The following is a 26,291-nucleotide window of genomic DNA, read 5'->3' on the forward strand; positions in this document are numbered from 1 at the left end:
TATTATTTATTATTTATTATTCATCATTATTTATTATTCATTATTATTCATTATTATTTATTATTATTTACTATTCATTATTATTTATTATTCATTATTTATTATTATTTATTATTCATTATTATTCATTATTTATTATTCATTATTTTTTATTTACTTATTTTTTTTACACGGTGGTCACCACTTATCAAGGCCCGGAAGCCACTCAGGGATAAGGGTTATTGCAAGTACAGTATGTTAGTGTGGAGATTTAATGAAGTGTTTACTTAAGGGGGCGGTTCATTAGGAATTTGTTTACGTTGGACTTGAAGACATCCAAGTTGTAGTCAGGTGGGAAGCCGGCAGACGGAACAGAGTTCCACAGGCGTGCAGTTCTAAGAAAGAAGCTTTGTTCATGGAATCTACGTTTTGATTTAGGCACAGATAAAGAGTGGGGAAAATTTTTGACAGTGGATTCAGCTAGACGGGTGTTTTTCGTGAAAGATTGGCAAGGGGGGACCAGAGATTGGAGTTAAGACGATAATAACTTTTTTTTTTTCAACTTAACATCATGGCCAGGAAAAAAAATAAAAAATAAAATTCTGACAAAGGAGTATAACTCCGAAATATATTTTAATTTCAAACATTTTGATACTGTAGATATTCAAATTTTCATAATAATGCGTTGTAATTCGGCTTTCATACGTATTTCAATTAAAAATTCAAATGCAATCAATGCTTCTAACAGGGAAAAGACTTTTAAGTTTGGTATATAATTCATTCGAGGCAAGGTTGATCAAGACAATATCAACTGCACTTCAATTTCTTGTTCTCTCTCAGTGGAGGAGAAATCCTTCACGACTGAGACAATTTTTTATTTTTGTTCCTTTTCTCCACATTAAAAAACGACCCTGATGTCTAACTCTGTCCTGTGGGGAGGCGTTGTTAAATAGGAACTTTATGGGTGTTTGTTTGATACGTTTTGACTTTTAGCTGGATATACTCACACATACAGATAACTCCCTTTTATATAATAGACTAGCTGTCCCGAGACAACGTCGCCAGGGAATCATTACTTTAATTTCTGTTTTAATTTTATATGCTTTTATAACTCTGCTTATTTTTATAATTCGAAATCATCTAAATATTCTTTTTTTATAACTCTGCTTATTTTTATAATTCGAAATCATCTAAATATTCTTTTTTTATAACTCTGCTTATTTTTGTTAAATCGAAATCATTTAAATATTCTTTTAAAATTCAAATTCAATTACTATCAACATTAGCATTCAGAGTTTTATTGTAAATCGACAACTTATGAGGAATATAAAAAAAATTCTGCACATTTTCATTGTTTTCAATGGTTCTCAACCGGAGTCCATGTGACCCTCCCCCCATGGTACATGTAACGTTAACATCGGTTCAGTCTTCCTTCAAGATAAACTGTTGATACATGTTCTTTGGTTTTCTATATATTACTGAAAAATAAAATAAGCTATAAGGGTTCACCAAAATACATTAAAAAGAAAAGAAAGTCATTATTAAAAATGGTTGAGAACCATTGGTTTACATGAAGGGAGGAAAAAAAATGGCAAGATATTTATTGATCTTTGTAGATAATTGGAATCGAAAGCATTAATTTTCAAAATTAAAAACAAAAACGAAAATTAAATAACGAAATTGTTTGGATTCCATGTTGACTAAATTTTTCTCAGAGTAATATTATACTAGCATCAGCAGATTCACACCATTTCCCGATGCCATGGGAATCTCTGGGAGGTTCCAAAAAGAAAGCTGGAGTAAACCAAGGATAATTGATCAATTAAATAAAACCACGGTTCTTTGATTGACTCATTATTCCTGACCTGGTCTCCCCTCCCGTGAGAGGAGGAAGCCAGGTGGACGATAACTACCTGTACTCCTTGCCCGCTTCCATTGGCATGATTCAATAATGAATGATATGATTCATCAAAGGTCATGACTAATAGCTCAATAGCTAGAAATTCAAATTGATGAAGATGAAACTGTCATCCTATTAGCTATTAAAGCATGGAAAACATTCAAACGCAGAGATGGCCACTGTGTGTGTGTGTATATGCGCATATATATATATATATATATATATATATATATATATATATATATATATATATATATATATATATATATATATATATCTATATCGGCATATAAGACGACTCTTGAAGTTAAAAATTTAAAAAAATCATCTTTAAAAACCAATATTTCATAAGATACCGGGTGTTGCAATCTCTAGCCTAGGCTAAACAAACATGGTTTTGTGATTTAGCAGTCGTCTTCTAAAACCGATATATGATAAATTTATTAAAATTTGCTCCAATTTTGTACCTCGTTTTATCTGACAGTTGCCTTATATGCCGAAATATACAGTGTATATATATATATATATATATATATATATGTGTGTGTGTGTGTGTGTATATATATATATATATATATATATATATATATATATATATATAGTAAGTTATAAAATATATATGGATGAAACGCGGAATATTCAGTGTAAATCGCATATATATTTTATAACTTACGAACTAGCTCTACCTATGTGTTGAGCACTGTTGAAGTAAATACTAAGTTTACGCATAAATTTATACTTTCGTATATTAATTTATGTGAGTAAATATACTTAATTTATGTGAGTAATATACTTTCGTATATTAATTTATGTGAGTAAATGAAGTAGTTTATATATATATATATATATATATATATATATATATAAACTACTTCATTAATTTATGTGAGTAAATGAAGTAGTTTATATATATATATATATATATATATAAACTACTTCATTTACTCACATAAATTAATATACGAAAGTATAAATTTATGTGAGTAAATGAAGTAGTTTATATATATATATATATATATATATAAACTACTTCATTAATTTATGTGAGTAAATGAAGTAGTTTATATATATATATATATATATATATATAAACTACTTCATTAATTTATGTGAGTAAATGAAGTAGTTTATATATATATATATATATATATATAAACTACTTCATTTACTCACATAAATTAATATACGAAAGTATAAATTTATGTGAGTAAATGAAGTAGTTTATATATATATATATATATATATATATATATATATAAACTACTTCATTAATTTATGTGAGTAAATGAAGTAGTTTATATATATATATATATATATATATAAACTACTTCATTTACTCACATAAATTAATATACGAAAGTATAAATTTATGCGTAAACTTAGTATTTACTTCAACAGTGCTCAACACATAGGTAGAGCTAGTTCGTAAGTTATAAAATATATATGCGATTTACACTGAATATTCCGCGTTTCATCAATTATCATCATTAATATATTTTATAAAGCTCCCCTCTTCGGTAGAGCACTCTCGTAAATTATCTTACTCGCTACTTAATTTAGCTGAAATAATGCGAAGCTCGCGCTTTGTTTACAAACAAACGTTTGAGCCCTCTACGAGTAGCGGACGGATGTTTATTTAAATAGACGTTCGGACAGTTTAATTTCGGCCACCGATTCCGTAGTCAGGGGGTAGGACTGCCGACTGTCATCACGACGGTTCTAGGTTCGATCCTTGGCTTGGGAGAGGTGTTAGTCTAGCGGCACTGATGAGTTGTGAAACAACGAAACAGGTCTGTATGTCGATGACTCAAATATATTTTATAAAGCTCCCCTCTTCGGTAGAGCACTCTCGTAAATTATCTTACTCGCTACTTAATTTAGCTGAAATAATGCGAAGCTCGCGCTTTGTTTACAAACAAACGTTTGAGCCCTCTACGAGTAGCGGACGGATGTTTATTTAAATAGACGTTCGGACAGTTTAATTTCGGCCACCGATTCCGTAGTCAGGGGGTAGGACTGCCGACTGTCATCACGACGGTTCTAGGTTCGATCCTTGGCTTGGGAGAGGTGTTAGTCTAGCGGCACTGATGAGTTGTGAAACAACGAAACAGGTCTGTATGTCGATGACTAAAATATATTTTATATATATATATATATATATATATATATATATATATATTGTGTATATTTAAGCAGCATTTCTCATTTCGACAAATATTATTGAATAGCACGGAATTATTCTGTTTTACAATTTTCCTTTTTATCTTCTCCAATCTCCGAATAGTCCTTTTTGTGTTCTTCTTGAAATTGTATATGTTGGATCCATAATCGCGAGCGCTTTCGACAGAAGTACTTCTATCATACTCAGGCATATTGTAGAAATAAATGTAGAAATTGTTTTTTAATTTACTTATATATACATTTTTTCCTAGTCACGTGGTAGCTTGTTACAAGTTAGGTGGGCGGAAAAAAAAAAGAAAAGAAAAAAAAAAGAAAAAAGTCCGCCCACCTAACTTGTAACAAGCTACCATGTGACTAGGAAAAAATGTATATATAAGTAAATTAAAAAACAATTTCTACATTTATTTCTACAATATGCCTGAGGATGATAGAAGTACTTCTGTCGAAAGCGCTCGCGATTATGGATCCAACATATACAATTTCGAGAAGAACACAAAAAGGACTATTCGGAGATTCGAGAAGATAAAAAGGAAAATTGTAAAACAGAATAATTTCGTGCTATTCAATAATATTTGTCTATATATATATTTGTCTATATATATATATATATATATATATATATATATATATATATATATATATATATATACACACACTAGAAGATGTACCCGGCTTTGTCCAATATTAAACATAACGTTAAATTTCTTAAAAAAAACAACAAAAAAACAAATCAAAATAAAAAAAAACGAAAAGAAACTGAGACATGTGCATGCGAGTGTTATGATTTTTTTCTAAACAGTTCACTTCTTGTAAGTAAAAAAAAAAAACAAAAAAAACTCGAGCTGATTCCAAATATTTGAGACTTGATTCCAAATATTTCTCATATGTTATATCTTCCCTCTTTTGGAAATGTGGTACGATTATGAATATCGTCATTATCAAATAATCTTTATACACTGTGAAATTTATTTTATGTATGAAAACCAAAGAGGAGAGATATAACATATGAGAAATATTTGGAATTAAGTCTCCCTATTTCTAATCATTTGAAACCATAGCAGCAAGTTTTAGTCTCCCCTCCATCAAGGCCATAGGTTTGGAGGAAATATCAGATATTTTGAAATTCATATGCAAAACTAGGAAAAAAAATGACTATGATTGAAACATTTTATGGCTGTAAAAAACTGCCAAAAATAGGCTCTGGATGAGAGATGATATCCTTAATGTGTAACCGTAAGGGCAAATTTCACATAACCCACTACACAATTGAGGTCATTACCTTTCCAACGAACCTTCATTTGTTAAATTCTGATCAATAGCCGTTGAAATTTAGAGCTTATAAAATGGCCAAAAAGGTGGTATATATATATATATATATATATATATATATATATATATATATATATATTATTTTTAAAATATAATTGGTCAACGGGAAAATTATTCCCAACTCGCATTTAGGTAAAAATGCACTTTCGTATAAATAAATTGAATTCGTTCAATGAGTATCGTTAACAAAAACAAATAAAAACATCTACATAAAAACGCAATACATTCAGTGGTCGAGCGAGCTGGTCCCGTGGTAGAGGTTTAGGCTTCTTATCATGGGGTCCTGATTTCGAATCTCGCTAGATTCAGCCACTCTGATGAGTCGTAGACGACGAAACACGTGTCAGTGGATAATTATATTTTAAAAATAATCAAACCCCCACCACTAATTCCGTTCGCAACCAAATTTCAAACAGGTTATATAGTTGGATAGAACACCTCATTAGCTACATTTTGAATTTTTTTTTTCGAAATTTGGTTCAGTAGAAAAAAAGTTACAACAAAATATGTGGGTTCACAAACAGGAGAGTAAGTACATAAGTGACTAACGCTTTTTTTATTTTGCATAACTTTTTTTGTATATAAATATTTTTTATTGCGATTTTGCCAATATGACATGTTAGCGTAACGGTTAGAGTACCGGGGGCTGGTGGAAAGATTTTAGGTTCAATCCCGTGTATCGTTTTTTTTATAATTAAAAAACCGAACTTTTTTTTAATAACTAATTTTTTTTAACTCTCCTTATGATTTTATAGCAAAAAAATGGTGAATTTATCGATTAAAAATATTAGTGAATTCTATGATATACATATTCTTTGAATGAACTCAAATTTTTCGTTATCACATTTGATGAAAAATGTAGTCCCATTTTGGCAATGCGTCTGACCAATGATGCTTTTGAACCCGCGACCAGCACTGCGATGTCATCAGCATCAGCCTGGGCATAAATATTCCTATTTTTAAACTCCTTTAAAAGAGGATTCAGCATACAGTTCCATAGTAAAGGTGATAAAATCCCACTTTGGGGGTTTCATTTAACTACTTCCCTTTTAACAGTTGCCCTCAGTAGTTCTACTTGAACTGTTCTGTGCCTCACCATATACTCAATCCATCGGATGAGTACTGGTGGCACATTGAGTTCTCGTAGCGACTTGAACATACTACTGAAGAGTATGTTGTCAAAAGCTCCAACGATATCTAAAAAGACACCGAGTACCATCTTCTTTTTTATTAGTTTACGCTCTATACAGATCACGAATTCATGAACCGCAGTCTCGGTAGAGACCCTGGCTCGGAACTACTGTGATTGAATGATAAATATTGCATAAATGTGTGTTTGAGAGCTAATTTTTTTTGACAATCATAAATAAATATTATAAATTTATATATTAATACAATAGCAATGCCTGGAAAAATCATGGATTATATGGAAAAATGCGCGCATGAAAAGTAATATTCTTAAAATTTTATTAAACCTGAAAAAGTAAAGAACAAGATATTCTAGTAAAGTAAAAAATAAGAATTTTTTAGACTTAAAATATTGCAGCTAAAAATAAAATTTGAATATTGATAAATATTTTATTTATTATTTGCATATGTTGTTGTTTATTGTTGAGTTAGAAATAATTAAATGATCCTAATTATGATATAATAAAATTATTAATTTTTATGTAAATTATAAAATTATTTATTCCATCTACTAACTAACTAATGAATTAATTTTATTCAAACAATTTTCACTACATAAATATATGCAAATAATAGGGGGGAAATAAGTTCAATGCAGCGACTGACACCCTTTCTAACTCAACAATAAACAACAACATATGCAAATAATAAATAAAATATTTATCAATATTCAAATTTTATTTTTAGCTGCAATATTTTAAGTCTAAAAAATTCTTATTTTTTACTTTACTAGAATATCTTGTTCTTTACTTTTTCAGGTTTAATAAAATCTTAAGAATATTACTTTTCATGCGCGCATTTTTCCATATAATATATATATGCCGCTCCCCATTTAGGGGGCACCAAATTGGTCAACGGGAAAATTATTCCCAACTCGCTTTTAGGTAAAAATGCACTTTCGTATAAATAAATTGAATTCGTTCAATGAGTATCGCTAACAAAAACAAATAAAAACATCTATATATATATATATATACATACATACTAGCTGGACGCCTGGCGTTGCCTGGTCGCAACATGATATTTTAATTTATGCAGATTTCCTATGTATCAATAGAATCAATTTGTGCTTGACGATGAATGCCCTGGAAAAGTCACTTCTAATTAATGTTTAGTTTGTGGCGATTTAAAATGGTACCTCTTCTTTTATCGTAAATCGAACTCATTAATAAGAAAAAAAATTAAATAAAATGGTGAGGTACACCCAGGCTAGAACATGGGATCATTCGATCTGTAGTTAAATGCTCTACCACTGAATTATACCTCCATATGTCAATAATTGTGTTTCTTTTTTTTTTTTTTTTTAAAGAATAACTAATTTGCTAGATTTATTGTTTCCCTTGCCAGTGTAACGTATAAAAATTCCCTTTAAAAAATTCTTCTTTATATTCTATAAGAAAAAAACTATTTTTAGGATCGGATTCTTTCGATTTTCAATACTTATCGGATGATTTTCTGTACAAAACATATCTAAGAACACTGCCAGACATATAAATTACCTTTGTTTGAAATTTGCAAAGTATAAGCTCAACCGTTTGGGAACCTATAAAAAAGGAAGGAAGGAAGGAACACACACACACAAATCACTTTTATATAATAGTAGAGATATATATGGATATATCTATATATATATGAATATATCTATACTCATAGCCAAATTAAATATTGACATGCTCATATCTTTGAGTCTATAGGACGAAACTACATGAAAATCTGTAGGATTTTGAAGATTATAGTACTATTCTATGGTTAAAATTGTATGACAATTTGTAAAAATGAACCTATATTTTCAAATCAATAAAATATGCCAAAATTTGCGTACATTTGTATATATATATATATATATATATATATATATATATATATATATATATAAGCGAGATAAGACACTGATAGAATTCAGATGAAAAATCCTCATAGATATTACTTGAAGTAATAGCCAAAAAATATTTAAGAATAGAGCAATATATAAGTTTCGTTGTTAAATTTTAAATTCTGAAAAAAAAAAACAACATATACAGACATATATTCGATTTAAGAATTTATTGTTTGACAAAAGGAATATATAGAACAGGTTATGGGTTAAGGAAATTAAAATAACCCTTTCTATATGTTCCTTTTGTCAAACAATAAATTCTTAAATCGAATATATGTCTCTATATTTTGCCTTTTCAGAATTTAAAATTTAACCACGAAACTTTATATATGTATATATATATATATATATATATATTTGGCCAAGATCAAAGTGTAGTATCTGTTCTTCAGATGCAGCACTTCCATTTCTCGTTCTCTTTCAGTGGGGGAGAAATCCTTCACGACTGAGACAATTTTTATTTTTGTACCTTTTCAACACGTTAAAAAACGACCCTGGTGTCTAACTCTGTCCTGTGGGGAGGCATTGTAAATAGGTACATTAGTTTGGCCGCTTTGAGATGAATTTTACTTAGTTTTTTTCTTTTGCTTGGTTGTTTCCCCTATGGCCTTGCCAGGCCACTAATATATATATATATATATATATATATATATATATATATATATATATATATATATATATATATATATATATATATATATTCAAAATGGCATAATAAAAGATAAAATAAAAGGTTATTGCAAGTTTTCTTCCAATTTTTGGATTTTTGTAATCATGCTCAAATGCATTTTATCTTTTGGTGGACTGATAGTTGCTATTTTTTCTGATGAGTTAAGGGTAAAATTGATTCATTGATTGATATAAAAATCAAAGGGATGATTTTGTGTTATGAAACAGTTAATGTCAAGAATTGTAAATGTCAACATAATTAACGGAATAAATTTTAAAATGGTCAACATCATAGAATTTGGAATGTAGACTTTTGTCATTTGTTTGTTATATGCTCTGTAATTACATAGAGCCTCATAAATTAAGGATTAGTATATAAAAAATAAAATATAATTGAAAAAAATCATATTTCTACAGACACACACACACATATATATATGTATATATATATATATATATATTAGTCTTGGAAGTTTTTAACCTTTAAAACTATACAAAAAAATATTTTTTATCATTCGTTAACCATCTAGTCAGTAAGTCATTTAATCACCTGCAATCACTGCATCAACTTGCTCTCGAATTTACTATAATACCAATAATTTATTTTTCAAGGGATCATCAGTTGTTTACCATGAAACACTGTTTCGGGGATATATATATATATATTCCTCAGAATAATGTAATGCTGTAAATCTACTGATATGGAAATCCAGTGATTATTGGTCTTACACAAATATTCTTGCCTGTAATATTTTATAAAGTCAATCCCAGCTAAATAAAAATTGCTCAATATACCAGATAGAGAAAATAAATCTTAATTTAGTAATTTACATTTTATGATGAGAAATGGTTAAATTTCAAATCTAAAATTTTCATTATATGCAATACAAAGAATACAATTCAAAAAGTATATCTTCTTAACCTATAGGTTTTCAATGTCTACCCATCTCCTCAGAGGAAAAGATATTAGCAAATATTATAAATGGTTTATATCTAATTTTCTAAATACAACAAACATAGAAAATCATAATTAAAAGTTTTTAAATCATAGAGTAAGGGAAATTATAGATTGATAAAATACTTATTTAATATTTAATATTTATTTATTTAAATTATTTAAGATTTTATTTAATATGATTTGATAAAACATTAAATAAATATATAAAAAATATATGTGTATTAAAAAACAGCTTCACTGGACTTATATAATAATATTTTTACTGGAATCAACATCTAAACAAAGGAGAAAGCAAGGAATTATGCCCACTTCGGATTGTTACCTTGTACCATGGAAGATTCAAAATACTCATTGGATCCCTTTACCTCAATGCTACCAAAGACTTTCACTTTGGAATTTACCATACAATTTGGATATTAAATTCAATATCCTTTTCATTTTTACCCTACATATAATTTCAATCACCCACTTTATTAATAGGATAATCTTTTTTTAAATATATGTGTGAAAGGTGATAACGTATGTACACACATTGAATGTACAAGTGCTCGACATACATTTGATCTCTAATAAATAAGTCAGATCATTGTCCACAAATAAATGTGTGAGAGAAAAAGGGAGAAATGGGAAAAGGGTAAAGAAAAATACCCCAGGGTGGTGGCAGACGAATCAGCTGTCAAATGAGTCTTTATCTACAAACAAAAGTCAGAAGAAAATAAAAATAAAAAAGAAAACATTATCTTTGTTCCCTTTTATAAATGTCAGACCATCAAGTGACTGAAGTAACATGACTACAAAAGGAGGAATTTCATGGATAGATATATTGCAAAATCGATCACACTTCAAAACGCAGTCAAATAAACAGAAAAAAAAAAATGCATACCATATTTGGACATAGATATACAATTTAAGTCATTATTTTATTTGATTGAACTCCAAGTTAATTATTACTAGGTTATTGCTTCCACTAAGGAGGTCAAGTTTTTGATCAAATTTCTTACTATTCTTATTTGCATACAGTCTAGCGTCCACAATGTTTGACGTCTTGTCATCAAACGTGTTCAAAAATACCGGTCATGGTCTACCAGGGTTCGTACAGATCTTTAATGTTCATTTTTGAGGACTTTTCAAGGCTTTTCAAAGTTTTTCAAGGCTTTCTTTCAATTTTCAAAACAAAATTTAAGGTTTGTATCACAATCCACAGCAATTTGAAAAAGTGGTAAAAAAATCAAATATATATTAGGTTGGTGCAAAAATAATGTCATTTTTTGACATTAACGTGAACCTCAAAAAACATTATTTTAGCATCAACCTAATAACAAATAAATGTTACCATAGCCAATAAAAATTACTTTGCAACGTATCTGCATCATTTTTTTTAGTGTTTTAAAGTAGTTTTAAATGCTTTCCATTTCATTTTAAATATTAACTCTCTTTAAATTTCCAACTAAGATGGCTGCCGTCTTGTCCATCTTTTTTGGTCTGTCTGTTTTTGATTGTTACAATATTTTTTTTTTTTTTTTTTTTGAGGGGTGGGGGTCGCCATTGGAAAATCCGGTCTCGTAGATACAAGAGTTACACCCATTCATCATGAAACCACCTAATGTTATTATGTGGAAAACATCAAATAGTTTTGTGATAAAGGCACGTAATAATATGTAATTTCAGAACAATGTATTTTGATTTTATTTTCAATATTTTAAGAATATTTTAATGGCATTTTTATTAATACTTGGAAAACAATTTAATAGTATTTATTTGGATTTTATTGGTAATATTTCGACACAAATTTTTACCGGACATAAACAATACGATTTTTAAGGCCTTTCAAGACATTTTCCATATTTTCAAGGATTTTTCAAGGTAATAATAATAGAAATAAGGCCTTTTCAAGGCAAAATTCAGAATTCATACAATAAATAGTTTGAGTTATCACCGTTTTCATTATTTGATTTTGTGAATACTTCATATAATTGTTGCCAAGTTCGAATATCTCAACTAATGTTAATTGTGACACCCTACACTGATGATTCCCGAAAGGATGAAACACTAGTGTCTGTAGGTATTGAATAATTATTATAGTAAATAATTATGTCAGCCCCTTTAAGAAACTCGTTTCTTATCGTTGAGCACTTTTCAGTTGAAATAAAGTCGGTCAACTTAGCTCACATGCACAGATCATCATATAATGATTGGATCTCTCTGACAGACGTTAAAAACATTTAAAAATAAATGTTTAAATTTCAACAATATTTCTTGCAGTTAACAGTGGACGAATGGATTTGGTCCTTGCTAATGGAGTCAGGGATGGCTTCGTTTCTTGACTGGTGTTAATCGTGACACCCTACACTGATGATTCCCGAAAGGATGAAATACTGTAGGTATTTAATAATTTTTATAGTAAATAATTATGTCTTATTTTTAGTATTCCGAATTTTACTGGGTTTATATAATTGAAAATTCGGTAATCGTTCATATACCAATAAGTTTTAAGTCAAAATGAGATGACTTAAACTGTAAGCTACAAAATTATCATATTTCATAATTGAGCATTCATATATTGTTTTAACAAAATCAAGACACCAAGGAATAGATTGATAGCAACAAATAGTGTATTTCATCGTTAGTTACAATTGTTTCAAGACTATTTGGACAAATTCAAACATTACGTCGTTTGAAAATTTTCACGAGAACAGCCTTTCGTCAGACGTGTTGAATAAAAAACACTTTAACAATGAACAGTATGGAGTCCATTTTCCTTATATGGAATTTAAAATATGTTAGTAAACCTGATCTGTTTTGAAGGAATAGAAACATTCTCATGATTCATTTAGATTTATTACTTAGCGTTTGAGAGGATGGTATCACGACAATTTGTAAAAGTTTAGATATTTGTTTAACTATTCCCTTTAATATATATATCTTTATTTTTATATATTTGATATTAAAGAACTCCATATACTACTATTGTGCTTGACAAATATTAGCACTTTTTAAAAATGTACTGAATCTAATCTATATACTTATTTATTATGTAAGTATATAACAGAGAACACCAATATATAATATCCCTAATAATTGCCCGATAGTGTTTTTATTGCAAGTTTTTTTGTTTTTTTTAACTATGTTATTTTTTCCAAAAATATTTTTTTGTTCCAAACCAAGAGAATCTGTTCTCTATTGACGAATACAGAAGTATGTCTCTTTTTCTAAAAATAGCACCTGTATTGAAAATAATTCCAATCTGAGCAAAGTATTTTCTGGAAAAAATTAAATCGAATGGCATTTTATTCTTTTTCACGTACTTTAACGATCCACAAGAAAAACTGACTAACCAGAATCAAATATTAATTTTGTAGAAAGAAAATTATCATTGACAAATGAACAAGACAGAGACTGACATTACTTTACTGGTACAGTATTAGAATGGGAATACTGGTGTCATGAGTTCGATTCCAACCTATGTTGACAATGGCTTAAAGCTAGAAACATGCATGTCTATAGGTATACTTTTATGCACGTAAAATAATATTTAAAAATAAATAAATAAATACGCCCCCCAAACAAATAAGGGCAATCTATTCATTATATATATCTTTATTCGATTGGCAAAATTTTAAAATAATTGTAAAGAAATGAACCATAGCAGAAATTCAGTCGACTAAAATAAGATGGAAAACGGGGTGAGGAAAAAGGAAAAAGAGAAAAAAAAAATGGGGGAAGTTACATGTAACAAATGTACAATTCACTATATATATATATATATGTGTGTGTGTGTGTATATATATATATATATGAATAACAAAAAGAGCTTATAGCTCTTCAAAAAAGAAAAAAAAACGCTAAGGTAACGGATAAAATAAAAATAACAGTTTCAAAGTTGTTAATGTAGCTAAAAAACGCCAACAACAAATCTTATACTTTTTTATTTAATTATTCGGAATATTATCCTCATCTTCATAGTTGTTATTTTCACAACGTTTCAGCCAATTATTCCTCTGACCTTCGTCAGGTTTACCGCAATGGGATAGGAATGTCGAATCCTCCAACTACATACACAGCAATTCCAACTATTTCAATAATGTAACAATCGGTACATACCCGACAATTGAAAGAACAATTCAATTTATAAAACCAAAAAGTACAACCTTGATTGCCCTTTTGGGCCCGTGGTGTAGTGGATAGAGATGCGGAATATCTATGATTGCAGGTGAGCGTGGAGCTAGAGGTAGCGGTTTCGATCCCACCCAAAGCCGGTCAGAGGATTAGTTGGCCAAACCGTGGTGAGTTAACAACAGCTATTGAAGGCAGCAATTGTTGTGGATGTAGTTGGAGGATTCGACATTCCTATCCCGTCGCGATTAACCTGACGAAGGCCGGAGGAATAATTGGCAAAAACGTCATGAAAACAGCAACTAGAAGATGAGGATAATAGTCCAAATAATTAAATAAAAAAGTATACAATTTACTCATTTCCAAAAATAATTCCAAACTATTTCAATAATAAAACAAATCTTATATATATATATATATATATATATATATATATATATATATATATTGTTTTGAAGTCATAATTGATAAATGCATGTCGTAGATACAACTAATAAAAGTTAATAATTAAAAAGTTTATATGACAAACATACCCACTACCCATAAAAGAGAAAGTAATGCCTGGGAGGATACTCTAATAACAAAAAAAAAGACACTACACTACACCCCTAAAGGAGAAGGTAATGTTTGAGAGGATAGTATCACAACAATAGAACCTATACCATACTACCTTCACCAAAACAAATGGAGGAGGTAATTCCTGAGAGGGTGGTGTTATATTATAACCCTCACACCTGAATTAAGTATTGAAAAATAATAAATTAGTTTGAAATAATAGAGTAAACTGAATTGAGTATTAAAATAATAATAATAATAATAATAATAATAGTTCTGGCTTCAGACAGACATATACATAATCTCCGTTATTAACAGGTTTTCCCATTAAATTTGAAAAGCAAGAATAGGCATTACTTACCTTATGTATTATCTGCTGCTGTTTGTTCAAGTACTGTTTTATCATGATACCTTTGGATAATAAAGCTCTGAAAGAAGAGAAAAGTAATCGAATTAGTATACATTGCATACATTCACCTGAAGTACATTTAAAAAGCAGTAGTGTGTACTTATGTCCACTACCATCATCATCATATGCAGTTTAATGCAAGTTTTACATGCTGGCTTATGTTGGACGGCTTTTAGAAAACTGACTTCCAAACTAACCTATCTACAGTTCTGTAATTTTGAGACGAGGATTGATTATTCATATCATTTGGATTTTTCAGACTACTGTTCTCATCTTGAGTGTGATTTCACAAAGTTCTAGTCAATGTAAAAACTCCGACCTTCCTCAACTGTATTATGCTGAACTCAGGAATTTAGGAATCTGCACAAAATTTCGAACGAAACGATTTATTTAATCCACGGAGATAGCACGCTCTCGTTCCGTCAGTCATAAGTAATTCGTAATTGCATTTTTAGGGGATTGCCCACACTGAGGATTGAAACTTTAAACCTCAGGAATGTAGTTTGCACAACTGAATTTTTATTCTATCCACTGTGCACCATGTAAGGATCCGACATAGTTTTACTTTTACTTACCAATTAATGTGAGTGAATTCTAAATATTAGGTTTTAATTAGTTATAATATTTTATTATTATGCTAGTAAGCAAAATTGTAAATGAAATGGTGAGATCATCATTTTGCATACATTATCCGTTGGGTTTGCTCTGATTGAGATTAAATAACACATTTGTCTTTGAGAAGCAAAACATTTATTTGTAACATTGAAACATTTGTTTGAATAACAATTAATCTGTCTTATTGTAGGTAGCTTTAGTTTCGTAATTTATGTTTAACATTTATTTTTCTATATTGCCTTAGTTTCGTAATTTATGTTTAATGTTTATTTTTCTATTGGCTTATGAATCTAATTAGATTATTCAGCTGAATTTTTATAATAAATATTTTACAAGTAGAATTTTGTGGGCTATTTTATTGCTTTTTTCAAATTCTGTTTTTAAATACGAAATCTGAAACATTTATTTCTAATTTTTCTGAAATCCAACATGGCTATGAAAGACAATACCTTAGATGTTTTGACCCAGATGATTTTTAGAGGTGGGTGCTTATAAGCACTAAAATAAGTGTTTTTTTTTTTTTTAAAATTTATATTTTTGCATATTTTACATATCTCCATTTTTATTATTTAAAAAAAAAATTCTTTTTTGATACCATATAATGAACTTTCTAGCAGTTCTTTTTGACCTCGGAAGAGTTGTCAAGTGAAGAGTTTGTTTTTGGCACTATTCAATAAAACATGCATAAGACGTAATATAATGAAATTTCATGCATCTGCATAAAAAATATATGAGTGTGAATTAATTCTTTCTTAGTCTTTGGAACAATAGCTAATGAGATTATATATATATATATATATATATATATATATATATATATATATATATATATATATATATATATATATATGAAAATATATTCATGAGAATTAATCTATCCAGAGAAGTCCACATTACATTTCGTTACAATATTTTTTTTAAATTTGAAAATAAAGAAACAATGTATTTTTTGTTACAATAATTAGAATTTTTTTTTTTTTAAACAAAAAATGCTTACTATGAAAAACTGTTTTTAGGATGTAATATATATATATTTTCCACTATTTTGCACCATGAAAAATTGTTTAAGTAAACACATTATGCAAAATGGCGGGGAAGGGATTCTGATAATGATGTCTTAATTTTAAAGGTAACTTGATGCAGTCTTCGTTTTTATCTGATTAGAATACATGAATAGAAATGATGAAAATGAAAATCAAAGAATCAAATTTAGAAACAGTTTTGCTATCGTATCACTCTGCATATAAATAATGATAAAATATGTCAGTCATCTTTAAGTCTCTTGAATTGATGAAGATTAGGCTCCAGATTCACTTATCAAATCATCTTCATATCTTTTCAACGTCTGGGAGAGTACACAAGCAATGACTTCTTAAGTATTTTAGCTATTCGGTAGAATATTATATATATACTAGCAGGCCGTCAGCGTTGCCCGATCGTAAAATACATTTAGATATTATATTTTAATTCATGCATATTTCGTTTTTTTTTATGATTCTATCAGTTGTATATTGGTTATTATATTGTACCTTTTATATATTAGTGTTTTCAAAGCTCAGAAAAAAAATAACTTGTGTGCCACCAGTTAAAATCGAAAAAAAAAAACAAAAAAACTATAGCTCGCCAACTGTTAGCGTATGACGTAAATCCATATGTATACAAAAAACTGCAAAAACTCATGTTTAACCTATAACTTAATTAGCGCATATGCAGAAAAAAAACCCGAGTATAGTCAGTTTACACCAGGCCAAAGTCAATGTTTTTTTTTTCAATTTTGACCCCTTAGCAGCAATTTTACCGGCTAAAAAATAAATCGAAAGTGTACTACAGGCCTAGATACTCTCTATATAAAATTTCAGTTATGTAGACCAAATATTTAGAGAGGAGTTTGGTAGAGACTTTTCATACACATCGACAAGGTCACTTACACACACCGCCACACACACACATATACACACACACCGCCACACACACACACAAAATATTCCGTGTACTAGAACGTTTTCAGCTTAAATTCTATGCAATTATGCAGAATGTAGAAATTATACATAAATAGAATTCAGCATAATAGTGCAATGAAACGAATCATCTAATAAAAAACCATAAAAAATGAATAAGTAATTAATTAACGCTCGTTTTTCAAAGGAATATGCAAATTAATTAACCTTTATGTAGTCGCTTGCATATCCATGACTGACTATATAAAAAGGTTGTTTCAATAATTTTTAAATAGAAAAAGTAAGCTATTAATATCAACGTCAGAGCAAGAAAAAAAAACATAACTTCATAGGTGTGTATATATATATATATATATATATTTTTTTTTTAATTACATTTTCACCCCAAATAAGGCACATTGCCACTTTGATGTAGGGGCTACTATTAGGGACATAAGCTACATGGGTACTATGTGGGGAGTTGGGCAGCAAGATGTCGGTTCACGTTACACTTGAACTTCTGCATGTCAGTAGAGTTAGGGAAGCAGGAACCCGGAAGGGAATTCCAAAGTCTAGCGATTCTGGAGAAGAAAGTACTGGAGTAGAAGGCTCTCTTACAACTAGGGATCTCAACTGTGAAGGGGTGGGATTTTGCTGCTTGTCGGGGGGGTATTTACGTTTATATATATATATATATATATATATATGTGTGTGTGTGTATGTATATATAACGTAAATGTGTGTGTGTATGTATGTATGCATAGCACGAAGCATATGATGCTAGGCTGTATAAAACCAACAAAAATACTTCCAAATTGTGAATAGATCGGACGATCAAGTACCTCTAGGTGGATGTATTAAATAATGGGATCCTACATAAGCAGGCTAGCAGTTTTAGCTAGTACATAGAGATAGATTTTAGAAAAAGGCTCCCACTTTTTAGTGAAAGTCGTTGAGTTCAAAACCTGTTGCAACATTCGCAGATGGCTGATGTAAGCTGAAAGGGGTCACGCCGGGAAGGTTAACGAGTGCAGCCACGTGCAGCTAGGTCTTGTTTCAGGAGAACGTGATTTAATAAGAGTTTGATGAGATCACATTTGAGAATGAGATTTGAAAAAATAAAGTTTAGGTAGTTGTTTTGGAGGAAACAGCAAGAATAAATGGCGATTTTGTTCTTGGATACAAAAGAACACACATGCTTTAAGATGTAGGAGTTAATTCAAGACCCTCTCCCTTAAGATGAAGGGATAGCAAGATAATTTGGTAAAGACCGATGTGTGAGATTGAATACACTCAATTATGTAAAGAAACAGAGATTCAGAGTTATGAAAAAGTTTCCATTTACAGAAAGGACAGTGGTGCAGTCACAATTTAACTCGACGCACGCCTGCAATATAGAAAGAAAAGACATCACCACACACGTTTTACAGTTGCTCAAACAAATAAATAACACGGGTTCAAAAAGTGTAGAACCCCCAACTTATGTAATAACATATAATGTAAAGTAAAAAAAAAAAAGAGTTGATATGCTATAATGTGAACTGAAGTAAATAGGTTTAACAAGCTATAAATATTATTATGTATGAAACCTTTATGTTACAGATGTGACTTACATATATATTTAACGCTGATGAGTGCCCCGCTGGTATAAGAATAATAAAAATCATATATGCTGAGAACTATATATAAAAATATCAACAAAGGGTCGAAACAATTGTATGCTTGTGTAATAAATAAAACTAAACCTTTTGAGATGAACATAAAATAGGTGTCTGTTTTCAGTGAAGCGGTATATTATAAAAGTAAATATATATATATATATATATATATATATATATATATATATATATATATATATATATATATCAGATTGAATGATCCCCTGTTCAAGCCCGTGTGTACCTCACCATTTTATTTTAATTTTTCCTTATTCTTAGTTGAATTTATGATAAAAGAAGAGGTACCATTTAAAATCGCTGCAAATCATTTCTTCGTTTGCATATTTTAAAACTAACCATTAATCAGCAAAACCAGGGCATTCATCGTCAAGCCCAAATATCAGCTGACATGATATTGTAAACAAACACAGACAGAATTTGATGAGCGACATTATCATTAAAAAAATTTTTTTTGCGAATTAGTCCACTGGGCAAATTATTCCTTATAATATATCATAATCAATAGAGGATTGATTATATAATAATACATACGCAATCTGCATAAATTAAAACATCATGTTTAAGTGCTTTGTACAACAGGGCAACGCTAGGCTGTCAGCTAGTATATTACTCAGTGTCTGCGTATATGTGCATGCTACTTATAGAAAGAAAAGTTAGAGAATCTACATAAAATCTAGTATAAAAGTAAAAACTTTCAACATCCATTACTGTAATCAAATACAGCCAAACTTCAAATCAGAAGAAAAGGACATAAGAATATTGTACATAGGTACATATCTCCAATTGACAATTATAATCAAATTAGACTCATTATGAGAAATTTAAAACTCCAAATCCTTATATATATTATTTAATTGGAATTCATCATTAACCCGACCATGGAAGATCAGATAATGAATAAACATGGATTTATAAGACCAAAAAATCAAACCTAGAAACGTTGAATCTCTACGGTTCCAGATGAGAATTCTCTGAAGATAACCGTTTCAATCCTACCCAAAGCTGACCAGAGGCTTACTTGGTCAAAAACATGGTGAGACGACAACAACTATGGAAGGCAGTAATTGCTGAGAATGCAGTTAGGAGATTCGGAGTTTCTATCCCATCGCGGTTACCACCTGACGAAGGCCAGAGGAATAAGAAAGACGAGGATAATAGTCCGCAATAAATAAATTAATCCAAATCCTTAATTAAAAACGACTCTTTCCAAACCCTTTAAACATTAGAAGGAACCCATGTTAATTATAAGTCTAAATGCGCTTTTAGGAGAATATTATAATAATAATAATAATAATAATAATAATAATAATAATAATAATAATAAAACTAATAGTTATACATTGCTTTTATGAACACTATCCTATCCTGCCACAATGCATCTTGTAAATTCTAGCTCACATTATCAACATCTACAAAAGCATAATTGTCTGATTTAAGAAAAATACTACTTAATAACACTCAATTAATACATTCCAAAATCAATTAAAAAAAAAATTAAATTACCCAAAGCTATCTAAATTAAAACTCAATGACCTACAATTAATAATATTGCATATCAAACCAGGAATAATACTTTTAAATACTTAACATAATACAATTTTATGGTGTAACGCTAATTCTAGCATCACGTGAACAGTCTGAAAATGTTCTTTTAACGTCTAACTGAATTCTGGTGCCAGTTTCACAACTAAGTTTTGAAATTCTCTTTTCTCAAACTTTTTTTGTAGATTCGCTTTTTTACCTGTGAGAATTCGATGAAGAATCGAAAACGTTCGTGATAAATATGATGCATACATTTTAGATTGTTTTTTTTATTTTAACATAAAAAATTAGAAAAAAATGAAAAAATAAAAATAGCAGACGATTCCTGCTATTTTTAACATTTGCTTAAATGAAAAACTGCTGTTTACACACACACACACATATATATATATATATATATATATATATATATATATATATATATGTTATGCATGTTTATGTACTTATTTCTATCTCTGCTATTATATAAAAGGAACTTTGTGTGCGTGAGTTCGTTCCTTATGGACTCCAAAACAGCTGGACCAATTTTTATAAAATTTCACATGAAGGTACTTTATGTGTCTGGCAGTGTTCTCAGATACGTTCTGCATCTTAATGTCTTTACTGATAATCGATAATTGAAATAATCCGCTGAAAGAAGGAACAAGCAATTTTGATCAAACTTAACACCTAACACAGCCTAAAATCACAAATGCATTCGAGAAGTTTTATTACCACACAAGCCAAAAGGCCTGACGTATAAAATCAACAATAGGTTCTTTGATATGACAGAGGTGCGTTTGAAATGAATGTTCCTGTTTAAAGCAGAATTGCACCATGATACCTGACTTTTTCATTTTAAACTTAAATTCAAGACTAAAATCAACAGTGTATTTTTTTTATATGACAGGTGTGCATTCAAAATGAATGTTTGTGTTTAGAGCACAATTGAATCATGATACTTGACTTTTGCATTTTAAACTTTAATTCAAGCCATTAAAATTAATTTTATAAAATCAACAGTAAGTTTTCTACAATGTCATGTAGACTACAATGTATTGCAGACTAAGTCACCGTGAGGAGGCATGTGACCTTGCCTTCTGGCACATGGTGATGAATCCCCAACTCGAGCAGGCAATAAATCGATTTGATTGAAAAATGATCGATTTCATCGATTTCAATGACAATAAAAGTATCAGAGAATGAAACATTCTTTGATCATCATTCAATCCCAGGCAACGTCGGCTCTTCTTGCTGGTATTATATAGTTTGTATGTCTGTAAATGTGTTGTATCCCAGCAGTATTATATATCTAGTATCGCCCCTATGCTGTCTTAAGAGACAATGGATACTATTTGTAAGGATAGCTGCATGTAATTGTAAAGCAAGAGTTGCAGAATCTCCAGCAACACCTCTCTTAAAAGGGCACTGCTTGATTTCAATGGCAAGAAGTCCAGGATGACTAGAAACAATGCAGAGATAAGTGGAGAGCACATACAGCACCTGGTATACCTAAATCGTCACCCATTTAATATTGGCCAGGCTCAATGTTGCTTATTATCTATAAGACTGTAAATAACAATATTGATAATAAAGAGAAAATATACAGAAAATCAATTGATGAATAACTACAATGATCCTCTCACAATTATTTTATCCCTTCTACATCTTCTTTGTCTGCATATATTTTGGTGCCTGCGTGGAGACCAACAGAAGGATACAACTGAACACTAAACATGACAATTTAGTCTTTACATATGTACAAAGGTGGAAGGTAAGTACTAATACAAGGTGACGCAAAAAAACAAAACAAAAGGTAAATGGAGGCCATCTAGAATATGCTGTAGAACGGAGAAAAAAAGGTCAAAGACCCTAGTGTTTTGATGTGATGTTTTGAATATAATAAACTAGTTATGACCAAAGTTTCATTTCATTCGGACAAAACACTAAGAAACGGGGCCTAATTAGAGTTAGGACCCATTTTTGGGGGGTCACCCTGTATATAGATAATACCAGTTACTCGTATTAATAAACAGATTTTATATATATATATGAATCGTTTAAGATTAACCAGACAATATTAACAAAGGAAATCCAAAACTATATTAGCAATGTATAAAATGTATTTATAAGTACATATAATAAAATTATAATAATAAAATAAAAAAGATAAAAAAAAAAAAAAAAAAAAAAAAAATGTATATATGTAAAAATATTTTTAACCTTTATATATCTAATTTTAAATAAATAAGAATGTAAATATACTAAATACTAATCATAGTGGGGGTGATAAGTAGTTAAATGGATTAATCCTAATATTATAAATACAAGACTGATAAATTAAAAATATATCCATTTTAAATGTGGAAATTGATGAATCACACAGGTAAGAAATTCATTTTTATAGTATGAAAAGGTTAGTAACTGCAATTAAGAATACGAAATTGGATCAAATGTTTGTAACATGTCTTCTTCCTAAGATTAAGGGTGGTGGTGTTTGATCAACACTGCTGGGGAGCCATGATGTAATATATTGTTTTGTTTTTAAACCCCCCCAAAACAGTGTTTCATGGTAAACAACTGATGATCCCTTGAAAAATAAATTATTGGTACTATAGTAAATTCGAGAGCGAGTTGATGCAGTGATTGCAGGTGATTAAATAACTTACTGACTAGATGGTTTTCTAACGAATGATAAAAAATATTTTTTTGTATAGTTTTAAAGGTTAAAAACTTCAAAGACTATATATATATAATATAAAGCTGAACGTTTCTGTGTGTGTCTGGTCATGAATAGGCTCCTATATGGTTGACTATTATAGAAAACTGATCACATATAATGATAGAAGATGTATCGAGACACAGGAATGGGTATGTTTCATCTGGCAGAACAGTGGTTCATTAAAATTGTGGGGTCTGCGTTCGCGCCTGCTCCACAAAGTATGGAAATAAAAAATTTAAAAATTAAAAAAAAAACGTTTACAAGTGTTTTTGATATAGATGTACATAAGAATACTTTGATAAGTATGTTTTAACTTAAATGGGGATGGTATAATAAAATTGTGGGGTTTGCATTCGCGCCTGGCCTCCATAGAATGGAAATAGGCACAAACTTTAATAAAGACTTTTCATATCTATCTGCGTAAGTATACTTTGATAATTATGTTTCAGTTTGAAGAAATATGGTATAATAAAATTATGGGGTGTTCGTTTGCGCCTGACCTCCATAGAATGGAAATATGTCACAAAGTTTAACAAAGTTTTTTAATATAGATCCACAGAATATTGTGATAAGTGTTTCAGTGCGAACAGGTATGGTATAATAAATTATGGGGTTTATCTATTTTATTTTTACTTTCATCATATTTTGCTTTGGTTTTGATACCCCCAAATTCGAAGCTATCTCTTTACAACTCTTCCTTTTCATAACCTATCATACTTTCATAAATCAGAGTCCATTTTCTGTAGGTTGTTTTTCAACCAAGTCAACCACGGGTACTTTTGCTAGTATATATATATATATATATATATATATATATATTATTCCGGTAGAGAAATATCCAAAAATAAAGGTAGAGAGATATCCAAAGATGAAGAATAACTGAATTTCAACAAACGTCGTTGATAGTGCTCAATCAAAGAGAGCAAATTATATATATATTTTATTATTCTTTATGTAAATAGTCATACCTTGCTACGATGTGAAGACCGTTTCGATCATGATAGATCTCATCAGGCAAGAAAAATTCAAAAATTGAAAATGGTTTAGGACCATTTTCAATATTAGAAAAGATTACTTTGCCATGATTGGCATGGAGCCAGGTTAACGATCTTACCTTATCTTTAATTTTTCTTGCCTGATGAGATCTATTATGATAGAAACGGTCTGCACATTGTAGCAAGATATGACTGTATTTACATAAAAAATAATATATATAAACTGAAATTTTGAAATACTTTCAGATTACAGATTGTAAACTTAATTTTAAGTCCTTATAAATATTAGTATTAATATAAATATTAGTATTAATATTTATAAGACAATGCCAATCAGATAAAAAAAAAAAAGATCAGTACACGAAATAGAGCAATAGTGTAAATGAATTCATGGATTAAGGAGAGAAACTGAAAATTTTTGTATTCCTTGTTCGAATAATAAATTTGTCATAAATTTTTGGAATTTACAGAATTCAATTCCAAATTTTCATATATATATATATATATATATATATATATAGTAGACAACTGATGATCACTAAAATAATATTAGGACCATTGTGAATTCAAGAAAGCAAGTTGACGCAGCCACTGCAGGTGATTAAATGACTTACTGACTAAATAGTTTCCGAATGAATGATAAAAAATATAAAAATTAAATAAGTTTTTTTTTTACATACTTTTAAAATATTAGTATTAATATAAATATTAGTATTAATATTTATAAGACAATGCCAATAATATACACACACATTTATATCCACGACTATACACACACACACATATATATATATACACATACATACATACACACACACACATATATACATTGCTCTGTCTGTTCCATTTTTCCTTAAAAACTACTGAGTGAACTGGCTAAAATTTTGTATGGACCTTTGATATAATAAGTTGCCATGAACTAAGTATTATGGTATCCGTACAATTCACAACTAGGGATTAAGCACCACAATATCACATTTAGTCTAGAAGTTTTATTGGAAACTACTGGGCCAATTTCATTGAAATCTTATATGGAGCTTTGCTACAAGGTGCAGCGAACTAAGTATTATGGTGTCTAGTAGATATTAGTATTTAATGCAAAACTAAGCACAAATCTAACCATATTCAAGCATCAATTTGACAAAAAGTACTCATTCCAAGTCAACAGTTTTTAAATTTTGGCACGTTTTTAACAGGCAAATTGTCTAGTATAAATATATATATATATTATAGAATCTTGTCTCTTTAACAGCAATAACCAAAAATAGAACTGCAATCAAAGCGAAATAAAAAAAAAAGAGAGGAGTGGCCATTCTCGAGAGAAATCGTGCTCAGAATCAGAAAGTCTTCAGGCGGAATCCGCGATAATCGATCTGTACGTTCCTTGGCATTGGATAATACACACAATAATGACAAAGAAAAGACTGGAACAAAATCTTCAGACAGCAACAAATCTATATGAATGAAGCGATTCGTCAATAGAAAATGGTGACAACAAGAATAAAGAAAATAATCTGGAGGGGAGGTGGGAGGTTCTGGAAATCTATTTGGTTTTGTTGGAGCAATAATAGATGCTTTATCCATAATAAGAATGCTTGTAAACTACTAAATACGAGGTGTTTTCAAGAAGTTTGCAGACTTGTTTTGTACAAGCATTTAAAATTG

General features: G+C 29.6%; 1 protein-coding gene across 2 annotated transcripts in view; it reads right to left on the minus strand.

Moving 5' to 3' along the window:
• LOC145263731 (disintegrin and metalloproteinase domain-containing protein unc-71-like) overlaps positions 1 to 26,291 on the minus strand; it is a 647,136-nt gene that overhangs the window by 107,024 nt on the left and 513,821 nt on the right. For both annotated transcript variants that reach the window (XM_080120710.1, XM_080120709.1), the window contains exon 4: positions 15,110 to 15,176. In XM_080120710.1, coding sequence (XP_079976836.1) covers positions 15,110 to 15,176 — 67 coding nt within the window. The remainder of the gene's footprint in view (positions 1 to 15,109; positions 15,177 to 26,291) is intronic.

This window comes from Euprymna scolopes, chromosome 39 (assembly GCF_053919585.1).
Source record: "Euprymna scolopes isolate OS-2025 chromosome 39, ASM5391958v1, whole genome shotgun sequence".
In the NCBI taxonomy this organism is placed as follows: domain Eukaryota; kingdom Metazoa; phylum Mollusca; class Cephalopoda; order Sepiida; family Sepiolidae; genus Euprymna; species Euprymna scolopes.